The sequence below is a fragment of the Rutilus rutilus genome (genome assembly GCF_951802725.1).
Source record: "Rutilus rutilus genome assembly, chromosome: 5".
In the NCBI taxonomy this organism is placed as follows: domain Eukaryota; kingdom Metazoa; phylum Chordata; class Actinopteri; order Cypriniformes; family Leuciscidae; genus Rutilus; species Rutilus rutilus.
Window position 1 is genome coordinate 46,011,778 of NC_140213.1, and position 25,704 is coordinate 46,037,481.

Here is a 25,704-nt window from a genome sequence, read left to right on the forward strand (position 1 = left end):
AGTCTCGTGAGAAGCGAGAACGAGAACGAGCGCGAAACACAAATTGCTTTACGGCAATTCAACATAAACACACACGCATGTATGATGTATCTCTGGTATTACCAGATTACCCACCTCGGTAGACATAGCTCCACACGATACGGTTGGCTTGCTCCGATCAAAACAAACGCACATGAGCAGCGGTAGAGAGGGGGAGGAGGCCGCTGCAAGTGAGTTTTTTACGACCGTGTTGTGAAATATACGCCCCCCACAGCTGTAGAGGGAGCTCGTGGGGAAAACGAAGTGACTAGAGTTCGCTAGAGTTGCTGAGTTCTGCTTTAATTCTGGTATGTGTGTTACATTTACTGCCTTTGTCTAAGAAGTTAACAGCATAATCCAGCAGCAGCAATGCGCCTGTAAAATTGCATATAGGCAAACACTTGTTTGTCCTTTAATTAGGTACTTTCAATAATTTTACCTAAAATTATTGCATACATAGTTTGCTCAAGCTAACTGGTGTTCTGGAGTTTTCATTTTTATTTCATATGCTATTTGTAGTTTCACATTATCACAGCTTCATTAATGCTTTTACTTCTGATGTCTGTAATTTGTTTAACCATATGTTTCATATATGGATGTGAATTTGGTAACATTTTGTTGTTGTACCCATCTTTGTTTTTATGCTTTTAGGACCTTGAGCAGAAAATAATTGTATTCCTAAAGAATGAGCTGGAAAAGTTTAAGAAAATATTAAAAAAGGAGAACACCCAATACTTTGTGCAATACTATTTAGATGACATGTGTAGCATCAAAGAAGCAGCTCTTGATATCACACTGTACTTCCTAAAAAGTATGAAGCAAGATGAACTTGCAGAGACTCTAAAAGGTAAGAGGCTCATGACCATCTGTCATGTTGTCATTTAAAGTCAGGAAAGAAAAGTAGGATCAAGTGTTTTTATTTCTGTTTGTGTGTTTAGATGAGCTTGTCTTTATTCATCAACGACAACTTAAATCGGACCTGAAGAAGAAGTATCGATGTGTGTTTGAAGGAATTGCAAAGCAAGGTGACTCCACACTTCTGAATAACATCTACACAGATCTCTATATCACTCAGGGTGGCAGTAAACAGGTCAATACAGAACATGAGGTGAGACAGATTGAGATTTCCAGCCGTGCTGAATCACAAGAGATACAGATTGAATGCACAAATTTGTTTGAATCACCTGAACAAGGCATGAAGATTAAAACTGTACTGACAAAAGGAGTTGCTGGCATCGGTAAATCCATCTCGGTGCAAAAGTTTATTCTGGATTGGGCCGAAGGAAAAGAAAATCAAGATATCAGCTTCATACTTCCTCTTCCATTCAGAGAGATGAACTTAAAGGAGAAAGAAAAACAAAGCTTGATGAACCTTGTTAGTCAGTTTTTTCCAGATATAAAAAGACTGAACCTTACAAGAGATGATAAATACAAAGTCCTGTTCATTCTTGATGGATTGGATGAATGTCGCCTTCCTTTAAACTTTAAGGACAATGAGACGTGGCGTGATGTATCGTCACCAGCCTCTCTGGATGTTCTCCTAACGAACCTCATCAAGGGAAATCTTCTTCCTTCTGCTTTCATCTGGATCACCACCAGACCAGCAGCTGCCACTAAGATTCCTCCTGACTGTATCGACCGCGTGACAGAGGTCAGAGGGTTCAATGATGCACAAAAGGAAGAGTACTTCAGAAAAAGATTCACTGATGAGGAAATGGCCAACAGAATCATTGATCACGTTAAACAATCAAAGAGTCTCTTCATCATGTGCCACATCCCAGTCTTCTGCTGGATTTCAGCCACTGTTCTCCAGAACATTTTGGAGGAGAAAATAAATAATACAAAAAATCAGACTGAGGACGCCTCTATAACACTGCAGGAATCAAATACTGAAGACATTCCCAAGACTCTGACACAAATGTACACACACTTTCTCCGCTTTCAGATCCAGCAGAGCAGACAAAAGTATGATGGAGAATACAGACCAGATGTTTCCTGGGATAAAGATGCCATCCTTTCACTGGGGAAACTGGCATTTCATCAGCTGGAAAAAAACAACCTGATCTTCTATGACACAGACCTGAAGGACTGTGGTATTGATGCCTCTAAAGCATCAGTGTATTCAGGCATGTGTACACAGATCTTTAAAGAGGAAACTGGAATCATTATTGGTACCATGTACTGCTTTGTTCACATGAGCATTCAAGAGTTTATTGCAGCCCTTTATGCACATCTTTTTCTAGACATCAACAAGAAAAGTGAGTTTGTTCAAGAGTCTACAGAGCAGGAAAACAAAAATGAAGCCATGATTGATTTGCTGAAAACTGCAGTGGACAAGGCACTCGCAAGTGACAATGGACATCTGGATCTTTTCCTTCGATTCCTTCTTGGTCTATCACTTCAGTCTAATTATCCACTCTTACGAGGTCTGTTGACAGAGCAAGACAGAAATGACGAGAGCAACAAGGACATAGTTAAGTACATCAAGCAAAAGTTAGAAGAAAATGTATCTCCAGAAAGGTCCATCAATCTGTTCTACTGTCTGAATGAACTGAATGACCAAACTCTGGTTAAAGACATTCAAACACAGCTTAGAGAAAGAAATCTCTCATCTGACCTTTCACCTGCCCAGTGGTCTGCTGTGGCCTTTGTGTTGTTGACATCAGAGGAGGAGCTGGAGGACTTTGAGCTTGAGAAATTTAAGAAATCAGACGAGTGTCTAATTAGACTATCAGCGGTCATCAAAACCTCCAAAAGAGCTCTGTAAGTCTTTTACTTTTTGTTTTTATCTGAATTAATTCTTAATTGTATACCATCTATGAATGTATACCATCTATATATTTAATTTATACCAGTAGTTTTTTTTATTTATATTTTTCCTCTAATGAATACAGTGGAAATAGTCTAATTTTACTATTTTATTATAATTTTAGTATATAAGTATTATGTAGAAAACTCTGTAATCTGTAATTCTTTTGTAGGCTAAATGACTGTAACTTGACATACAAAAGCTGTTCGGCTCTGGCTGACGTTCTTAGATCAGATTCCAGTCTGAAAGAGTTGCACATGAACAATAATAATCTGCAGGATTCAGGAGTGGAGCTGCTCTGCACTGGACTGGGGAGTGTAAAGTGTAAATTGGAGACACTTTGGTAAGTTATTTGATGTAACAATTAGAACAAAGGGAAATATTGTTAATTAATTGTGGTAAATTTTAAATATTAAGAATAAACTGATATAGCGGAGGTAATTTCTGAGTTGACTAATCTGATCATCCAATGAACATTCAGTATCATCAAGGTCAAGGTGTCTTTTATTAGTACTCGAGGGTAAATTTGTTGTGCAGACAGTAGGTTGAGCAATCCATATAAAAAAATATAAAAAAAATCCATAAAACATTAAAACATACAGTAAAACATAAATCATTGTAATGATGTCCAAAAGTTTAAAAACTCTTAAAAAGGTCATGACAATGTGCCTCTACAAACACACTCACCCACCCCCTAAATAGCATAAAGTGCCATGCATAGCAACGAATGTCATTTTCTGCTGTAAGTATTTAATAATTCTATTGCTGCAGGTACGAAAGTATTCCTATATTGTCTAAAATGCTCTATCAGTCTCATGGCTAAAATGTGAGGCTGGATAGTATTAAAATCTGAAGAAGAGTCAATAAACAACAGACTAGCATGAGTATTACTCCCTTCTAAGTGCATAAGAGTAATTGTCCTCCACTCCTCTGTGTGCCCTTTAAGCAAACTGTATTGGGTCAATAGCATGCTTAGTTTGCCTAATGATGTCTTCACAAGCTTTTCAAGAAGATTAGGAGTTAGGCCAACTGGCCTGGGGTCATTTAAAGCCTTTTTTAAGTATACAGACATATTAAAGTATCATAAAATATAGAGCTTAATTTCCTTGCACAATATTTCAACAATAGTTCAACCACGTTGGTTTATGACGTCACGCACGTGGTGGAGAAATAAATTATTTGAATGAAACGGAGATCGAATTAACATGTCAACAATTAAGATGTTTTGCTATAAATTACAGACATGGCATCTGAGGACTATTTGACATTTTTCTCAGTTATTTTGCTTTATTTCCAGATTCAATCATTGGCTTGTTCTTACATAGTAGATAATAGTTTGCAGATAATAGTTTCTTACATGCGCAGTCTTAAAAAATAGTGCTTTAAATCTCTTGACAAACTAAAAGACGTAAATGACATTTGTGTGTATTCTAAGTAAAAGACACAGGTTGTACTGAATGTCAGCTTGCTTATTTTGCTCAAGATACTGATTTTATTAAGTCCACATGTCATGCAAACTAGAAACTCTGCTTCTAACTACAGGTAGAGAACTGTCATTCCAAACACACAACTTTGCGATTCTATTTATGAATGTTCGTTGGACGATGGTTTTGGGAAACACTGACTTGTTGAACTATGCTGATAACGAAACTTTTGAACATTGTTGACTAACGCACCCCTGGTCAGTCCGAAATTCCTGACATAATACTTTGCTATAAACCTACTATAGTTTTCATACCAGACCAAGCTGATGCAAGATTCTTTTCAGTCAGTTTACTCTCTACTTCACATTAATACCTGTTTAGCTTTTATAATTTTAACTTCCCTTTTTGCTTCTTCTCTTTGGGCCTCATTTATTAATCTTACGTAGATACGAGCGCAGATCCGAGCACAGAAATCATCTTACAAAAGGGTTCACGTGTGATTCATTAGACATTCGTATGCTGCCAATCCCATCCTATGACTGATCGTACATTGATAAATGTGGCAGCTGAAAACAATCATCATTTAAATATCACGCCCCAAATTTTAGAAGACTTGCCTTGTAGTTTATGACAGAGAGATTGGCAGACTCGTACACGCTCACTCAATGGATGGACGAACTGACAGGAGTGGCCTGACATCTACACTTACATAAAATAAAAAACGAGCGTGTATAGTAAAAATAAATTTAGGGCATATAAGTCTTTATATGATTATAACCAGGGCTTGACATTAACACCCGCCAACCCGCCAAATGCGGGTGGATTTTGCTCGTGGCGGGTAACACAGTCACTCCAACTAGCCACTTTGGCGGGTTGAATAATTGTAGTCTTTTCAAAAGGCATCTGAAATAAGTGTGACACTACAACTCCCATAGGGCTGTCAACGAATATTCTAAATTCGAATATATATTCGAATAGTTTTAAAAAACAGAATTTCGAAGATGAAAATTAATATTCGAATAAGGAAAAACGCCCGCGGTAGCAGAGGCGCGGCTGTCTGCTTTGCGAGTGGGCGCGCTGCCTGAGGGATCATTTTATTTAACGTTAAACAGAAACATTACTAAAATGTAAAGGCGATCTGAGCCGTTTTTCGTTCTTCGCCATTTCCATAAGGGTGTAGCACAAAGGATTTGACGCGTGAATCCATAATTTGTCTTGTAAACTTTACTTTTCCGTTGTCAGGTTACATTATAAGAGAAATCAAACACAAAATAAATAAAGTTATACACTTATTCACGTTCCAATAACATGAATTCGATCCTTTTCACGGTCAAAAGACTGTCTAGCCTCAACCCTTTCTTCTTCCTTCTTCTTCAACAAAAAACATTACACGTGCGTAGCACGTGAAACTAGTCAAAATCTCGCGATACAATACAACTAACACAAAATATGCCTTTATCAAAAAACATAATCACTCTTAATATAAGGAAAAATATTACAAAATTATTCATGTAGTTATGGCTCTAACATTCCGGCCCCTAATTGTCTATGCCGGAAGCATAACAATTATCTTGTTCAATATTTGAATAGAGTCATAACAATACTTCCTTTTCTTTCAAACATTTCTTTTAGAAAATTCTAATTTTCGATGAAATCTCTATTTACAGTCTTAATGAAGTCTTATTCTTCATCTGCTTCTTGCAATAAGCAGAGTTTTGTTATAGGCCTTTCCAATTGACAAGTTTTTGTCTGAACACAAGCACGGCGGACAGTACCAGAAGCATCTGGTATGGTTCTGAGGACTCTTCCCATAATCCAAGAATTTCTTGGAGAAGAATTATCCACAATGAGAACAATGTCTCCAGGTACCATGTTTCTTCTCAATTTCTGCCACTTCTGTCGTTCTTGAAGTAACGGCAGATATTCCTTAGTCCATCTAGACCAAAAGAGGTCTGCCATGTACTGAATTTGCCTCCACCTTCTACGTGAATAACAGTCCTCTTTCACAAAAACTCCTGGTGGCAAGGCTGGTTGTTTTTTCATAAGCAGCAGATGATTCGGAGTCAGAGGCTCCAGGTCATTTGGGTCATCTGATGCTTTAGTAATCGGTCGGTCGTTTATAATGGCTTCAACTTCACACAAGACTGTGTGAAGCCCCTCATCGTCTAACATCTGTTGATTCAATACAGAATTCAAAATCTTTCGAACTGTGCGGATTTGTCTCTCCCACACTCCTCCTTGATGCGATGCTGACGGGGTATTGAAGATCCACCTGATTCCCTTTTGGACAAGAATTTCGGCTAATTTGGAATGATTTAATTCTTGAATAGCTTCTTTAAGCTCTCTTTCAGCACCCACGAAGTTTGTACCATTGTCCGATCGAATCGTAGACACCTGCCCTCTTCTGCGGATGAAGCGTCTTATGGCATTTATGCATGATGAGGTATCAAGACTGTTGGCCACCTCAATATGAACTGCTCTTATGTTCAGACATGTAAACAACACTCCATACCTCTTTACAATGCTGCGTCCTCGCTTTATTGAGAAAGGACCAAAGTAATCCACTCCTGTATGCGTAAAGGGAGGATTATCTGGCAATACACGATCTCTTGGTAGATCTGCCATTTTTTGTTCGTTAACTTTGGCATTTAATCTTCTGCACACTGTGCATTTTGAAATCAACTTCCGTATGACTGTACTGGCAGCAGCAACCCAAAATTTGTTTCGTAGTTTTGCAAGGATTTGATTCCTGCCACAATGTCCTGTGTTTTTGTGTATATCCTTCAGAATCAAAGACGTTACATGTTGTTTTTTATCAAGAATCGCTGGATGCTTAGCAGATTCTGGCATTGCTGACTGATTTAAACGTCCACCTACTCGTATTATGCCATCCTGCACCAGTGGGTCTAGTTTGTACAAAGGACTACTTCTTTTGACATGGTTACTGCTTTGCAAAGACTTTAATTCGTCAGGGAATGTCTGTCTTTGACTGTAACGAATCAGACTCAGTTCTGCATTTTCCAAATCTTCTACTGAAAGAGGTTTTTTGGTCAGCGTCTGTCTCAACTTGAACATTTGAGTTTGTAAATGTGATTGTTGCTTGATTGGATTATTTTCAGTTTGATTTGTGGTAGCTTGAATTTCACGTCTCTTGTTTGATAGGTGTTGGAGTATTTCCTTCAGCCTCAACATCCAAGCGATTGCTCTCTTCAATCTGTACCATTCTGAATAATACTCAATCAGTTTATCCAGAGGTTTCGCTTTTCCTGTAGCACTGACACAATTTACTACAGCTGACTTTTTCAATTCCACTTCCATTGCACCTGCCTGATCTGGTCGCCAAGGCCACTCACTTTCATGTTTGCAAAGGAATTCTGGTCCTCTGACCCAATTTACCATTTTCATGAAGTTTTCCACTTTGATGCCTCTAGAGGCCATGTCGGCTGGGTTTAGCAAGGTGTTGACATACCTCCACTGTGAGGGGTCAGAAGCTTCTCTGATGAAGGAAACCCTATTGGCAACAAATGTTTTAAACCGTGAGGCTTCATTCTCAATGCATTGCAGTACTGTGAGGCTATCAGTCCAGAACATAGAATCTTTGAGTTGTAACTGAAGCTCTTGTTTTAACATTCTGTCCATTTTCGCTGCAACAACTGCTGCAGTCAACTCCATTCTAGGGATAGTTATCTGCTTCAGAGGCGCAACCCTGGATTTGCCCATTACGAATGAACAGTGTTTTTCTCCTTGATCATTTGTGAGCACTAGATAGGAAACGGTTCCATATCCATTTTCACTTGCATCTGCAAAATGATGTAATTGAGCAGACTTAGTAGTTCCAAAATTGTCTGGCTTGAAGCATCTGCTTACACTGAAGTTTGACAATTGTTGTATGTCCTTTTGCCAGGTGAACCATTTTTGCGCTTGCTTTTCCGGCATGTTCTGATCCCAGCCTAATTTGTCTTTGCACAGTTGTCTCAACATGAGTTTCGCTGGAAGGATACAGGGTGCTACAAGACCAAGAGGATCATATATGGAATTCACTACTGAAAGCATTCCTCTTCTCGTAGCAGGTTTCTCCTGTATGTTGATGTAGAACCTGAATGTATCTGATTCTGTGCACCACCGTACACCCAAAGCTCTTTCAATTGGCAGATTGCTTTTGTTGAAATCTAAGTCCGCTACCTCTTTGGATCTTTCCTTTTCTGGAAATGATAACAGGACTTGTCTGTTATTGCTCACCCACTTAGTCAAATTGAATCCACCTTTAGAGCATATAGATATCAGACTTTGTGATAGTTTGATTGCTGCCTCCTCAGAGGCGACAGATTTTAAGCAATCGTCCATGTAAAAGTTTTGGAGAATAGTATTGGCTGCTTCAGCTGTTTCCTCTGTTTTACCATCCATTGCAGCCTTTCGCAAAGCGAAGCATGCACAACTGGGAGACGAGGTTGCTCCGAACAGGTGTACGGTCATCCTGTATTCCTCAGTAGGCTTATCTAGATCTCCTTCAGGCCACCACAAAAATCGCAAAAGATCTGAATCATAATCTGGGACTCTAACTTGGTAAAACATCGATTCAATATCTGCCATGATAGCAATTGGCTCTTGTCTGAATCGATTTAGCACACCAATGAGGGTATTGGTCAGGTCAGGTCCCTGCAACAGTTGATTATTCAGTGAGAAGCCCTGGTAGGTCGCAGTGCAGTCAAAAACAACTCTGATTTTGTTCTTTTTCGGGTGATATATCCCATGGTGTGGAATATACCACACTCTGTCCTTGCGTTCCCGTTGTTCTAAAGGCACTTTTTTAGCATAGCCTTTGTCAATTATGTCTAACATAAAAGCTTTGTAGTCTTTGTGAAACTCTGGGTTTTTGCTGAGCTTCCTTTTGAGACTGATGGCTCTTTGTTCTGCTATGCATCTGTTGTTGGGCAGCTTATCAGGATCATTCTTAAAAGGTCATTCAATACAGTAATGTCCATCTTTATACTGTACCGACTGCTCAACGCACTGCATGAACTTTAGGTCCTCTTGTGACATTTCAGCTTTGTCACTATAATTACGTTCAGGGAAGTCTGCATTGAATTGCTCTACTAACATCGTTTCAATGTCCACCACCGCAATCCTGTTCACTGTGAAACTTGGAGTTTTGACCTGATCCGATTCAGTGCTCACATCTGTTCGCAAAGGCCCATTCACTATCCATCCTAATGCCGTCCTAAGAGCATAAGGTCCATTTCCTTCACTGTTTATTATTTGCCATGGTTCTATTGCCTTATGCACATTAGCGCCAATCAGTAGGCCTACTTCTGCATTGAGATGAGGAAGGATAACTTGTCTCAAATAAGGCCATCTTTCCAGGTCCTGTTGTTGAGGGATGTTTTCCTGTTTTACCGGAATCTCTTTCTGAGTGAACATTTTTGGAAGTTCTATGTAGTCTTCGCTTTCTAAACCACTTATTTCCAGGTCTGACAGAATATGACTATGAACAGGTTTTTCTTGTCCCATAGTACGAAGAAGAATCTCCGTCTTTCTGCCTCTCAAGTTTAACTCTCTCATTAAAGACTCGGTGCAAAATGTTGCAGAACTCCCTTGATCAATGAAAGCATATGTCTTTACTATTTTGTCGCTTTTCTTTGACTTGATCTTGACTGGAACTATAGCAAGAATGCATTCACTGTTTCCGGCCCCAGTGTATCCACAAGTTTCATGGTCTATGGAAGTTGTTCTCTTGCTAATTTTGTTCTCATCACCACTGCTGGATGTGGGACTGTTCTCCTTGGTAATATGCAAAATACTTGGGTGCATCTTGGAACATTCTTGACAAATAAGCCTTTTCTTGCAGTCTCTGCTTAAATGTCCTTGTGTGAGACATCCAAAGCACAGTCCTTTTGTTTTCAAAAACTCAATTTTATCTTTGTGTGCTTGTTCCTTAAACTTGAAACAGGAATTCAAGGCATGATTCTTTTGACAGAACACGCATGTGAGATGAACGGTTTTGTCAAATTGAGGTTTTGTTTCTTTCTTAGTCTCACTTTCTTTTTTCTGATCAGTAAAGACACTTGTAACGAAACTACTTCCCTTAGTAGTAACCGTTTTTTTCTTAAAGTCAGAAGCTTTGCTTTTCTTCCCAACATCAGCACTTACTATCTCCTGAATGTCTCCAAACAAGGGGTCATTTTTTACTTTGGCTTGCCGGTCAATATACTGCACTAAGTCTGCAAACCTAGCTCTCCTGCCCGTCCTTTCATGAATATCATATGCCACGTTTCTCCAGTTCTCTCTCATTTTGTATGGAAGCTTGGAGATGATAACCCTCAGGTTTGTAGGGTTGTCCATTTCAGCCATGTAATCTACATCTTGCATAGTGTTGTGGCATCCAATCAAGAAAAGAGCATATGCATTTAGCATCTTCCCGTCTTCCGTTTTGATCTGAGGCCATTTTAGTGCCTTCTCAATGTACGCTGAAGCAATTTTGAGTTCATCACCGTAATGATGTTGCAATAATCTTCTTGCCTCTTTATATCCATTTTCTGCACTCATATGTCCACAACTCCTTACCAGGTCTTGCGGTTCACCACTGGTATATTGCTCCAAATAGAACAGCTTGTCCTTGGCATTCTCAGTTTTACTGTCTATGCTATTGTCAAAGGCTCGCATAAACGATCTGAAGTTAAGAGGATCACCAAGGAAGATTGGGACATCTCTTTGCGGTAGTTGGGACATATTTTGTTGCTTTACTAGCATTTGTGTGATCTCATTTTGTCTTTGCATTATTTGAAATAAATTGTCTCCTGAGCTTTCAGATTTTGGAAAATGTTGACTGGCATTATGAAGTCGAGTTTGTTCAGCGTCAGGCTTTTGTTTTCTTCTGGTTACAGCTTGAACATCAGAACTTTCATCATCAGGATCTTTCTTAAGTCCTGACCTCCTTTCATCCAATGCATGCTCTGGTTGAACATATTTTTGCACTGATTCACCAGAATTTTCATGTTCATCATAAACTTTCAGTTTTGCGTTAGAAACAGCAATTGCTGTCTGCAGTTCTAATTGCTCCAGTTTAGCTTTCAGGTTTATCTCTTCTACCTGTAGAGCTTGTTTCTTTTTTAAAGCAGCAGCTTTTGCCAACAGAGCAGCTTTCTCAGCCTCTTCTTTAACTCGTAAAATAGAACTTGAACTGGTGGCTGATGATGCGCCAGAACTATGTCCAGCTGATGAACCTGCTCTTCTCTTTTTTTTTACTGCGGAAGCAACTTCAGAGACACTGTCACCTGGTTCAATGTCATCATTTTTTGCAGCACTTTCATCCTTTACATGTTCAATCCACTGTTCAGTAGCAATAACAAAATCCCTGATTTTTGATGATTTTGGCTCAAACCAGATATGCTGATCATCCTCCTTTTCATCATCCAGCAAAAGCTCTTGAACATTTTCATGCAACTCAATGAACTCCTGATACAATTTGGTGAGTGTTGTAAGAACTTGTTGTTCTATTCTTTCCACATTGGCATCATTTTCTTTTAATTTGTCGATTTCTTTCATTTGAATGGTAATTTGAGCCATTTTTGACTTTCTCAAATTAATGAGTCTGTTCAAACGCTCCTCCTGCGCTTTATGCGTGTCGGCAATTTCTTCTGCGTCATCCATAATTCAACAGCGAGTCAAAAATCAATGAATTGGAAAAAAGTAACAACAAAAATTACCTTTTAAATTGTATTAAAAGTCCAGTTTAAGCTTGAAGAAACAAGTATAAATGTCTATACATCCAAATAGTCCAGACAGGGAAATCCGCGCGTCTCCTGGTAAACTTAGGTTAACTTACTTTCAGTTTCGTCCGTGACCGTCGCAATAATTTCAAACACGCAGTTTGTTCCGCTTATGGACTGTTCATAATCCTTGAAAATCCTTTTCAGTGTCCATTGCAGCATCAATCCTGACAAACCGATTTCCACTTCACGCAATTCCAATGTGAAGAAGTCTTTTGACTAAAATGTAAAGGCGATCTGAGCCGTTTTTCGTTCTTCGCCATTTCCATAAGGGTGTAGCACAAAGGATTTGACGCGTGAATCCATAATTTGTCTTGTAAACATACTTTTCCGTTGTCAGGTTACATTATAAGAGAAATCAAACACAAAATAAATAAAGTTATACACTTATTCACGTTCCAATAACATGAATTCGATCCTTTTCACGGTCAAAAGACTGTCTAGCCTCAACCCTTTCTTCTTCCTTCTTCTTCAACAAAAAACATTACACGTGCGTAGCACGTGAAACTAGTCAAAATCTCGCGATACAATACAACTAACACAAAATATGCCTTTATCAAAAAACATAATCACTCTTAATATAAGGAAAAATATTACAAAATTATTCATGTAGTTATGGCTCTAACATAAAGTGTAGGCTACTGTACTGACTGAATAGATATTGCATGAATAAGGTAGGTTAGATACAGCAGTTTCATGCACTGCAGGCTTCCACTGGTTTGATTATTTACCGTTTCATGTCAAGGAAAAGTTCCATGTTTACCACAGCACAGCTCGCTCGGAGCGTTCAATGTCGGTTATATATACTGTAAAACTTCAATTAATGTTAATATAATAAATATTTGTTTCAATCACTGAATGAAGCCTGCTATAAGAGTCGCGACCTTAAATTGCTTGCACAAAACTCTTGATCAGCACTCAACATTTGCTTATTGTTGTTGTTCATTTAAACTATTATGCACAGAGCGCGTGACGCCTCATTCGCGCCGCAAGACCTCCAGACGCGCGTAAACGCGTCTTTACACTCGCGCCAGTCGCTCTATTCGCGTTTGGTGCTGAGGGTGAGGGCGAGAGAGAGAAAGAGTGCCTGCGAGTGAGCGAGCGAGAGTGAGTGAGGTCTGTGGTCTTGGCCATTAGTTGATTTACTTGTTTTCGTGTAGGTAATACGTTGTCAAATATGTTTAAACTTAAATAAACTACCTATACAAGTAGTTATGTCTCTTTGTATTAATTTGTCCTGTTATTAACGTAATGCGCGTCATTGACATGCGCAACCAGATGTTCGAATAGTTCGAATATAAGCTATGTGGTTTTTTTAGAGGGAATATTCGAAGGTCATTTTTGAGCAATTTTGACAGCCCTAATGAGTATTGTCGCTAGTGACCGACAACAAAGAATCGAAGAGACAGCTAGCTGCCCTGCTGGAGTTATGTCGTATGCTGGTGGAGCAATGTGGCCACATATCATACATAATACATGGTTTTATTTAAAAAAAGGAGCTTTACACACAACCTTATCAGAGCTAATGATAATGACCTGTATTGTTATATATTTATGTAGTCTTTATTTTGGTGTGTACAGTGGTTTTACATTTAAAAGGGTTGTAAATCTAGTTCAAGTAAATTTTAGCACGCCATAGTCAACTTTTATCAGGTAATTTCTCAACAACAAAAATGTGGCTAGTAAAAATGCTGTGTGGCTAGTAACTTTGGAAAACCACTAGCCACATTGGCTAGTGAGCAAAAAAGTTAATGTCAAGCCCTGATTATAACTATACTAACACAGGCAAACATTGCAAATGCAACTACTACTGGCCTTCACTGGTTCCTCTCTCTACAATTGCACTTATGGCAATTTTAGAAAGATAGACGACACAAAAGGTTTCCTGTATGTTTAGTCTCTAGTCGTTAGTAAACTGCTACTGTAGTTGTACAACTAACAAAGTTAGCTCATTCGCATAAATAGTTACAGTTACATGAGAAATCACTTAGTTCCCCAATTTCTGATTAGGTGGGCATGAATGAGAAATCTTTAGACATGTAATCAAACCATAATCCATACCAACAAAAGACAATAGTTTATTCAACCTTAACTGATATGAAGTGTGCGCTGCAAACACAAGCATTTTTCATGATCGTTTCTGTCCTGTCCGCTCATTTTATTGTGTTGTTTAACCACAGCTGAATTAGCTTGATAGCATACTGCACGGTTAACATGGCTGAAGTTACACACTGTTTGAGAGACTTAATAAGAATGAAGATGCATTTATGAAATATACAGACAAAAAGCATCATTCCCGAGTAAATAGCATCCTAACAGGAGGCATACAATAACAGTGTTCCACACAGCCAGGGCGAAAACACGGCCTGGTCTGATGAAAAAAATTAGGTCTTACAATCTGCCCACAAGGCTGCACGATCGATCAGCGAGCATTGCTCAAGCATTCTCCAATACTCTGCGCCGAAACGTCGGGGCAGACAGTACTGACTTTAGACCGAAAGCAGCTTGACTTGCAAAGCGGGAACCTCAAGGTTATAGAACCTTATAAATGTAGACGGAAAGGCCCAGCCTGCCGCCATTATGATATCATGCAAGGAAATCCCACTAGACCAAGCCCACGACGAGGCCATGCCTCTTGTGGAGTGCTTCTAACACCTAACGGGCACTGCAGGCCCTTAGAGGCGTAAGCCAGCACTATAGCGTCAACTATCCACCTGGATAGGCTCTGTTTTATTACAGCTAGCCCCTTAGAGCGCCCGTAGAATGAAACAAATAGCTGCTCTGTCTGTCTGAAAGCAGACGAGCGTGACACATAAGCTCTTAATGCCCTGACCGGGCAAAGCAAGCTAGCGTCCTTCTCCTCGTCAGAGACCGGTAAGGCCGACAGGGAAATTACCTGGGACCTGAACAGTGTGTTGAGGGATTTAGGAACGTATCCGTGTCTCGGTTTGAGCCAGACTATCGAGTCATTCGGCCCAAACTCCAAGCATGTCGTGCTCACTGAAAGCGCTTGCAAGTCTCCCACACGCTTCACTGAAGCGAGAGCCAAGAGAAACGCTGTCTTAAAAGCCTGTGACGTGACGCTATTTGTATTTGGAAATGTTCGTCTTTCAGATCTACTGACGCAAAACAGTCCCCCTGGCGAATTTGCGAGAGGATTTTCCTGGTAGGGATCATTCTGAACAGGCGTTTTGAAAGCACTCTGTTCAGCCGTTTTTAGATCCAGAATGGGTACCATGAGACCCCCGTCTTTTTTCGGTACCAGAAAATATCTGCTGTACAAGCCCCCTTTGCTCTGACCTTGAGATAAAGGCTCTATGGCCCCTTTGCTCAACAGTTTCGCAATCTCGGCTCGAAGTAGATGCGCTACTTCCTGCTTCACCGTGGTTTCGATTCGCGCCTCGCGACGGCGAGGGCGTCGAGCGAACTGTAGCGAATAGCCTCCTCGTATTAATGTTCAACACCCATTCTGACACCCCGGGAAGCTTTGCCCATGCATCTGCATGAATAGCTAGGGGTCGAATCAAATCTGCGCTCTGACCGTGACATTGTGGCGGTTGAAGAGCTTTTCTGTGCTGCAACATAGATGCCGTGCTTGCGGCATTCGAGGCGGGGGGCGCGCTGATCACAGCGGGCAGCCTGCCAGTGCTTAACTCTGTTATAGCGGGTAGCTGAGAGAAAGCGAGCGGGCGAAACCCCGTGGGCTTTGACATGTCTGTGAGTGCATGTGGGCGCGAGACAGCGGGCACATTTATAGCACTGAAAACACCGTTGGCCTGTGACCATATGTGTTTTGGTTTCGTTTTTACAGAAACCGGGAGACTTGCAGTGTGTAGTGTTTGTGGGCACTGGTTTGTGGGCACATTCACTACATTTAATGCGCAATCAACGTGGGTCGATTTTATGTGCGCGAGCCCTGTGAAGCGGGCTGTGTCTGTGTGAGCACTCGGTAGTGGGCATTTTTTCTACACTCATAACACCATCGGCTGTGGCCGGAACACCAGGAAATACACTCTTTGAGAGATACATCTGGGTCGCCGTGAAAACGGCGTTTGTAGGCAGGCAAGCGGGCAGCGATACCGACTTGTTTACTGCTGAATAAGCTGGAACAGTCACATTTTCTGGAACTGAGCGAGCTGGTAATTTTGGTGGAAGTCTGGCCGCAGCGGGACTTGAACACCGTCGTCTTCCTAAGCGGGCTAGGAAGACTTCAAGGCCTCGGGCTTGATCTCAATCTTCTCAATCAGCAGAGCGAGAGCGTGGTCTTGAGCTTCGGGCCTTTTGCCGCTGCGGGGGCGGGCGGAGGATGCGGCTAGGAGCTACGAGCAGACGGCTATTTAGAGCGGCCTGTGGCAGAGCTAGCTCGCTTTGGCAAAAAGTGCTTCATGGCTTGTGACGTTTTCTGCACTTCAGCAAATCTATCCGCGAAATCTTTGACGGATTATCCAAAAAGCCCAGCAGATAAGATGGGAGCGTTGAGGAACACAGCGCGTTCCGAGTCCGGCATCTCAGAAAGCGTCAACCATAAGTGTCTCTCAGCAACGGTGAGAGAGGCCATGTTCCACCCTATGGCCTGTGCAGCAGACTTAGTGGCGCGGAGAGCGAGGTCTGTAGCGCTTCCTAAGTCCGGTATGCTTACAGCTTCAAGTCCTTCCTCGTCCAGTTTACGGAGAAGGTTGGCTTGGAACACTTATAGCGTGGCCATGGTGTGCAACGCAGGTGCAGCCTGTCCAGCGGCGGTGTAAGCGCGACTGTGCAGAACTGAGGTGGTGTGGCAGGCTTTAGAGGGGAGCACCGTCCTAGCGCGCCGTCCAGCGGAGGGCGGGCAAAGATGGGCTGCTACAGCTTCCTCTACCACAGGGAGAGAGAGGTATCCTCTGTTTTTGGCATCGTCCACAATGGAGAATGCTGCTGACCAGGGTTATTATAGTTTTGCATTTTTCATCAGTTTTTATTTTTATTTCGTTTTGACCTCTTGTTTTCAAATTCAGTTTAGTTTTAATTAGTTTTTAAAGTGGGTTTGCTAGTTTAGTTTAGTTTTTATTTTTAGAAAATGCTTAGTTTTAGTTTAGTTTTTATTAGTTTTAGTGTTAGTTTTAGTCTTTTTTTGTAATTTGGGTTATTTGTCAGGGGCAAGATTCAAAAAGGTCAGAAAAAGTATTGTGTAATAATAATAACTCAACAAAAACATCATACAATTTTAGAAAAAATATTCACACCCCATTGAAATTCCTTTACCTTTTACAAAATCCACACGCCGTACCAAAAATCTACACATCTTCTACAGAATTCACACACTATAGAAATACCACAGCTGTACAATTTTCACACCCTATACTAAATTTACCCTATACAGTCAATAGCCTACTCATCTGGATTGAAGCAGCAAACATTCAGTGTAAAAGTAAAAAAATGACATAACATTATTTAATACAGCTTATACTGTTTTGACATCGACAACCACAACCAAAAAGTGCATTTTACCTCAAACTTGCGACTAGTTCACTTTCTAAAGAAGGCGCAATCGCTTCTCGGGTCGACATTAACACACTGACAAAATTATATTCAGAATTTTAAATATTTTTATACCACGACTTTTGAATGTGTGATTGTGTAAAGGTGTTCACGAGATAGACATACCAACCTTTCGCGAACTTGCTTTCATCGTCGAACGAACACACGTTCTCATGGAGAAGCGGTGTGCACGGAGGGGAGGGGCTGTGTGTCTGTGTGTGTGTGTGTGTGTGTGTGTGTGTGTGTGTGTGCTCGCGCGCATGTGAGAGACGCATGGGGAAAGGAAATGCAGCTGAATGAATACGCTGCGTGTTTTAAATAGCGTTAAAAAATGAAAGACCTTGACAAAGACGAAAACTAAGGACATTTACTCTATAATTTTATTTTATTTTAGTTAGTTTTGCCAAACACACATTACAGTTTTAGTTAGTTATCGTTTTTTTGTAATGCCTCGTTTTTATTTTTATTTCAGTTAACGACAATGTTTTTTCCCACCTAGTTTTCGTTTTTTCGTTCGTTTTCGTTAACGATTATAACCTTGCTGCTGACACAGAAGTATGCACTCTAGCTGAAAAGGGTGCAGACCAGGATTTCGCGAGTTCTTCGTGAAGCTCAGGAAGAAACGGCGCGGGTCTAGAAGGTGTTACAACACGGTCCCCTTTCAGGAAACATCCGTCGAGTCGGTTGTGGGTAGGCTCCTCGGGCGTCGACCACTCGAGGCCCAGGCTCTCAACGGCCTGTGAGTCAGCTCTGACTCAATGTTAGCTCTTTTCCCGGACGGCTCGCGAGCAGGGGGTGCGAAATCCACAAAGCTTGAACAATCCTCACTGCCTGACGCCAGGATAGAGCAGCTGTCCTCCTCTGCAACTGCCACATCTTCATTGTCATCTTCAATGGAAGCGGCGACAGACGGTGGCCGTTGTCCAAGGGTAAGAGACTCAGGAGAAGCGGGCGGTGAAGCTGGCGGGCGAACCGGCGAGCTTGACTCAACAGGAGGTTCAGGTCCCCGCTGAGCGCGACGCTTTTTACGGCGCGGCAGCGCAGCGGGCTGGGATGCAGACTCGTTAAAATGTGCCAGGCGAGTCCTCAGAGTCACCATAGGCAGTAGCTCACAGTGAGGGCAGCCGCCGTCGGCGAGCGTGAGAGCTGCATGATCTTGTCCCAGGAAACGCAAATCACATGACGGTCCCCGTCACTGAGTGGGGCTCTGCACGAGCCACAGGAAGTACGAGACATCTTTAAAAAGACACTTGGCTCTTTTAGAGAGAGAGAGTGTGAGCCGCGGCGGCGAACACACACTAGCAGAAAAAGGATATGGTGCACCAGATAGCGCAGCAGGAACGACGGCAGAAGGCGGCGTGGCCAGCGGCTTCAGTGCAGACTGCGTTTTGCATTATATAAAAATTAAGGATAATTTTTGGCTTCAATATCTCGTGGAAAAGAGATTTCCCCATAGCGTAAGTTATTACGCAGTACGAGAGAACTCTCGTAAGAGAACTAATATCTAACACAAACACACGCACACACACATTCATACGAGTTGCAGAAAGAAAGAGAGTGAGGAAAGAATGAGTTTTAAGAGTGAGATGATGAAATCCCAAGTTTCTATATGCACTTATAAGACATAACCTGAACGAACCATCAAGCATTAATTTAACCCTTCGTGTCTTACGTGGGTTATTAAATCTATATCAAATACACCAATTCAGTTTAAGAGTCTGAAGGCGACTTGCGTGTCTTTGCTTTTGGGATTCCCTTTGCGTAAAAGGGGGTTTCCCGAGTTCGTTGCCTGGTCTCCTTGTGCCTGGGTCTGGGGCGGCCAATCACGTGGTATGCTGGCGGTTAGATGGAAAGTCTTTGTTGAAGCTGGCTTTGGAGAAGAAATGTGGACCGAAATCTTGCCGCAAAACTTAACTTAGAACCGAGACTCACAACGAAAAAAAAAAAGAAACTAAGAAAAGAAAGGAAATTGAGACGAGAGTAGTTAGATGGCTTGGATGAAGTTGTTTAACCCATGTTCTTCTGATCTTGATTTGGGTTCTTTCGTCTGCGCGTTTACATGGTTACTAGTCTGGTTTTTCTCTTCTTCTCCCGCTGCATTTTTGTTCTGAACTCTGTTGAGAATTCTTCCTACTATAACTTTGTTCGGGTCTAAGATTTTAAACTCACATGTTTGTCCAGGCTCCTGGATCAGTTCTTGACCAATTAGACACTGTCTTTATTTGTCTCATCGTAAATCATGTGTTATCTGTGATCTCCTTGCTCTCCAGCACTAGCAGAGAGAACAAGAGGCCACAGTTTAGACATTATTACTATTATAAGAATACGAAACATTTTACACAGATTTCAATCAAGCCATCTTTTGAATCAAGAACATACGATCATACTGATATGAAACACAACACACTTTCATTCAAACATCTAACAGTTTTAAACATTAAATGACTTACATGGGATCTAAGCTTATTAAACATGCATCAAAGTGGTAGAAACAACATAGAATTATGTAGTTGCATAATGTTTGATTATTATTATTAAGTCCATCGAAAACTGTTCTGGGATGATTTTATGTATTGTTATAGGTAAAATCTCAGTTCTTTGAAAAGATTTTACGCCCTGAGGTCATTCAGAAGTCCTTGAGAAGATGGGGGTCTGGAATGTTGTGGGGTCCAGCGACTTCTGCTGTTATCTTGATCGAGCACTGAGTTGTGCCATCTCTGAACCAATCATTCTTTTACAACTATCTAATGCTGACCAGTTCTTCCTTAAGTTGGGCTCCTCTCTTTGAAGCTCGCATGGCCATAAAGTTCTTAGCTGGGGGTTTTCCTTGGTTAGCGGAGACTGGCTGGCTGGAGCCTTCTTTTATGGCTCTGGAGTTGGTGATTTGGGGTCTGGAATGTTGAGTTCTGTGTGAAATTATGTTTGAACAAATCACCTGGAAGATTCATTTGTGTTTGTTTCGCACTCAATCCTACATAATTAATAATTTCTTACCTTACATCTTCCTTGTCTTCAAATCGCGTTCTTCTTCTGAGGTAAATCCGATGTAAGCTGACTGCGTGTCTCACAAACTTGACGAAAAGCAGAGAAGTGATGAAGTTTGGTGCTTTGTTTTTGAGGTAAGGGGCTCGTTCGCGTTCCATGTGGATATTCGCGTTCCAATCTCTATTGCGCGTGTGGGCGTGGTCAAATAAAAAATAATGAGCAAGGATTTGAGAGACTGGAAATCTTGTTGGTTTTATACAAATTACTTAGACAGAGAATATTTGTTTTCAGTTTGAATCCGATCATTTAAAAGTACACACTTAAATGATTATAAAGATATATGGCTCATAAATGAGGGACAAGTATTCGCTGAGTTTTGTTTCAGTTTATAGACGTGCTCAAGAAAAAAGTTCACGGAGACGGAGAGGCAGAACGCACACCATGTTTATTTTCTTTATTTTACAAAAGCACAATGTTTTGATTTGATTGTTAGTGGACTCATACAAAAGTAGACATATTACAGATTTTTTTTCGTATTTCTTTTTTCTGTATGACCATAAATGACGGAGTAACTTAAGTCTATTGTTCTACTATGTGAAAAAAATCCAGCAAAATGCGCCGGCGAGCTCTAAATTGTCTCAAATAAGGTTTGAATACTTCTCACTGATACAAATGGCTCATTCAGGCCAAACTTACACAGCAATTATATGAGATTTTTTTTATAAACTTTTAAACAGCAGTATTACTAATAGCTGGAAAGTAATATTCATAACGATCAAATAATCTTTTCAGGTTGTAGTCTGCTGATCTCTTCTCTACTTCCCACAGTTAATGGTACAGTTGTGTATCTTCATCATGTTTTGTAATTTTTTATTTAGGGTCAGTAAGTGTGATTTAACAGAGGAAAGCTGTTCAGCTCTGGCTTCAGTTCTCAGTTCAGACTCCAGCATTCTGAAGGATCTTGACCTGAGCAATAATAATCTGCAGGCTTCAGGAGTGATACTGCTCTCTGATGGACTGAAAAATAAATGTAAACTGGAGAAACTCAGGTGAGATGATTTCTGACAATAATGACAATAATTCACAAACCATTTCCTTTAGGGCTTAAAATTGTTCTGGTAATTTAAAAAAAAACTGGTTAATAAGCTGAATGTTATATTTTCATTCCTGTTGTAGACTGTCGAACTGCAGTATCACAGAAGAAGGTTATAAAGCTCTGACTTCAGCTCTGAGATTAAACCCTTCACACCTGATAGAGCTGGATCTCAGAGGAAATGATCCTGGACAATCAGGAGTGAAGGAGCTCAGTGATTTACTACAGGATCAGTCCTTTTCACTGACAACATTGAGGTGAGTGTTATTAAAATAATAAAGTGTAATTTTAGCTGGAAAATAATTAATCTGTTATAGTGCCATTGCACTTCGTTGGTCCTAAGTTGGAGTCCTGGCTGGTGGACCTTTCCCGATCCCGTCCTCCAATCTCTCCCACTTTACTTCCTGTCCATTCTATACAGCCCTATTTTTACAAAAAAAATGTAACCGTCAAAAAGACATTTATGAAAGCTTTGAAATGTCTAAAGCCCTTTCACAACATTGTGAGCATAAATCACTATATAGGAGGTAATGTCAGCATACTTCTCCTTTGTCCAGGTTGTTACAAAGTCCTGATGCAGATGAAGCCTGTAAATATCTGACTGAAGATTTTTACATTAAAAACCCGTTACTCCTGAGAGAGCTGAATCTGAGTGAACATGAACTAGGAGACACACGAGTGAATCAGATCGCTGCTCTACTGCAGGATAAACACTGTAAACTCAACACACTGATGTGAGTATTGTGTTCATATGTTATTGTAGATGTCAAGTATGTTATTGAAATTAGGTGACCAAAACACTGTAATTCTCAGTGATCATTTCATGTGGGAATCAGGTACTTTGTGTTTGTAAATTCTCCCTCTTCTGTTCATCATTTTAGGCTGCGTAAGTGTGGTCTAACAGAGGAAAGCTGTTCAGCTCTCGATACTGTCCTGAGATCAAACTCCAGTCTGAAAGAGCTTGACATCAGCAACAATAATCTGCAGGATTCAGGAGTGAAGAAACTCCAGAACGGATTAGAAAATACAAACTGCACACTGGAGAAACTCAGGTGAGTTGAATGAACCATTATTTTATTTTACTAATCACATTTTTAATTTTTCAAATTTAAAATATTACTGTTGTAAATAAAAGGAAAGGAAAATACATGCTTCTGTCAGATGTGATTTTTATTTATTGATTGAATCTCTGATTAAAATAAAATAAAGTTAATTTGACCGTTTTTTATGTAAATCATTTTTCGTGTATTTCTTTTGAGTGGTAATAAATGTCTTTTCTCTAGACTTTCAGACTGCAGTATCACAGAAGAAGGTTATAAAGCTCTGGCTTCAGCTCTGAGATCAAACCCTTCACACCTGATAGAGCTGGATCTCAGAGGAAATGATCCTGGACAATCAGGAGTGAAGGAGCTCGATGATTTATTACAGGATCAGAACTGTCAACTCAAGACACTGAGGTGAGTGCTATTAAAACAACACTCAATAGTCTTAATCCCGTTTTTGCCAAAAGAGAATTCAACTGTCAAAAACACATTTATAAATTAGATTTTGAAAAGACTAAAGGCCCTTTCACAAGATTATGAAGATACCCAAATTAAATGGCATGTAATGTACTTACTCTGTTTCCAGGTTTTTTGGTGGTATTGCGGATGAAGCCTGTCAGTATGTGAAAGGAATTGTGGGTAAAAACTTGTTACTCCTGAGAGAGCTGAATCTGAGTGGACGTGAACTAGAAGACACACGAGTGAATCAGATCGCTGCTCTACTGCAGGATAAACACTGTAAACTCAACACACTGATGTGAGTGGAACTTTTCTAACATTTTTATTGGACATTTAAATGATCTTAAATCGGGTGAACCCTACAGAACTCACAAGCACTAATCTTCAGTGATCACTAAATGTTGGCATCAAGTATTTTGTGTTTGTAAATTCTCCCTCTTCATCATTTTAGGCTGCGTAAGTGTGGTCTAACAGAGGAAAGCTGTTCAGCTCTCGCTACAGTCCTGAGATCAAACTCCAGTCTGAAAGAGCTTGACATCAGCAACAATAATCTGCAGGATTCAGGAGTGAAGAAACTCCAGAACGGATTAGAAAATACAAACTGCATACTGGAGAAACTCAGGTGAGTTCAATGAACCATTATTTTATTTTACTAATCACATTTTTATTTTTTCAAATTTAAAATATTACTGTTGTAAATAAAAGGAAAGGAAAATACATGCTTCTGTCAGATGTGATTTTTATTTATTTATTTATTTTCTGATTAAAATAAAATAAATAAAGTGCATTTGACCGTTTTTCATGCAAATCATTTTTCGTGTATTTCTTTTGAGTGGTAATAAATGTCTTTTCTCTAGACTTTCAGACTGCAGTATCACAGAAGAAGGTTATAAAGCTCTGGCTTCAGCTCTGAGATCAAACCCTTCACACCTGATAGAGCTGGATCTCAGAGGAAATGATCCTGGACAATCAGGAGTGAAGGAGCTCGATGATTTACTACAGGATCAGAAGTGTAAACTCAAGACACTGAGGTGAGACGTAATGGAATAATGCAAAATAAATATTCATACAAAATATTCTTTCAGTAATACAATAAGCTCCACAAGTCTTGTAGTGGGGGTTACTGAGTTTTGTTTAGATACAATTGCAACACACTACGCACACCTTGGCAATAGAATCGTTTAATCGTTTTTAGTTTAATCACCAGACTGAGGCTCGTGATAGACATTATTTAGTGCCCAGAGTGAAAATTTAGTCGCAGATGTGAGTGATTTACTCACATTGTAGAGGGTTGAATTGTACTGATGGTATTCAGTAGTATGGTATTAAATGTTTCTGAAACTGTAGTTTAATGCCATCAAGCCCAGGTTCACTGCATCACTGTATCTCTCTACAGCAGTTCTGTGAGTCTCCAGATGTTCACAAACATGCAGTTTCACAAGCCAGTTTTCTCTGCGCTGATGTTTCTCACATATTGCTTAAAGCCATAAAGACATTTAAATTTCATCTTCCCTTCTGCAGGATTTTGAGAAGTCCTGCTGCAGAGGAAGCCTGTACATATTTGACAGAACTTGTGGGTAAAAACCCGTTACCCTGACCAGACCACATCAGTTTCGTAACAGTGCCACCTATTGGTCGAACGTGATAAACCATTAAATCACATTATTAGTGATTGTATTTGATTTTTCAGGCATTTTGCCTAAAATCATCTTAAAATGTCTTTAATTGCGAGTTTTTGCAGTTGATCTGATGCTCCCAGCCATGTTTGCATGACTTGTCGTGTTCTTTGTGCTTGGACCCGATAATTGCTGCTTGCATCTATATATTGTTTGTTTTTTGAAATCCAAAAAATGCAGTAAGTTTTGTGTGATGGGTAGGGTTAGTGTAGGGGGATAGAATATATGGTTTGTACAGTAAAAAAACAAAAACATTATGCCTATGGTGAGTCCCCATAAATCACATATTCAAGTGTGTGTGTGTGTGTGTTGTGTTCAGGTAAACCCTACGGTATTGGGAAAAATTTACCCATAAAGATAGAAATTTCTGAAATCCCCCCAATCCCTGGTCCCCATGAGGAAACAAGCTCATAAATCATACAGAATATTATTTTTTGAAAACCAAAAATGCAACAAAAAAAGTGTGATGGGTAGGGTTAGTGTAAGGGGAGAGAATATACAGGTTTTCTTTTACAGAATATAAACAATTATGCCAATAGAATGTTCCCATAAAACATGGAATGGTGTGTGTGTGTGTGTGTGTGTGTGTGTGTGTGTGTGTGTGTGTGTGTGTGTGTGTGTGTGTGTGTGTGTGTGTGTGTGTGTGTGTGTGTGTGTGTGTGTGTGTGTGTGTGTGTGTGTGTGTGTGTGTGTGTGTGTGTGTGTGTGTGTGTGTGTGTGTGTGTGTGTGTGTGTGTGTGTGTGTGTGTGTGTGTGTGTGTGTGGATGTGTGTGTGTGTGTGTGGATGTGTGTGTGTGTGTGGATGTGTGTGTGGATGACCGTGTTCAGCAGCCACCACAGAAGACCATTTTTGACCTAGGAAAAACCCTCAAATATTGTTTAGAAGTATTTGTATTAAGTTTTGCTTATGTTCATT

General features: G+C 40.3%; 1 protein-coding gene across 1 annotated transcript in view; it reads left to right on the top strand.

Moving 5' to 3' along the window:
- LOC311291139 (uncharacterized protein) overlaps positions 1 to 25,704 on the top strand; it is a gene marked incomplete at its 3' end in the record, with an annotated part of 311,624 nt that overhangs the window by 117,723 nt on the left and 168,197 nt on the right. Inside the window, exons 32-35 of the mRNA XM_084410012.1 lie at positions 670 to 865; positions 957 to 2,781; positions 3,000 to 3,170; positions 21,395 to 21,565. Coding sequence (XP_084266138.1) covers positions 670 to 865; positions 957 to 2,781; positions 3,000 to 3,170; positions 21,395 to 21,565 — 2,363 coding nt within the window. The remainder of the gene's footprint in view (positions 1 to 669; positions 866 to 956; positions 2,782 to 2,999; positions 3,171 to 21,394; positions 21,566 to 25,704) is intronic.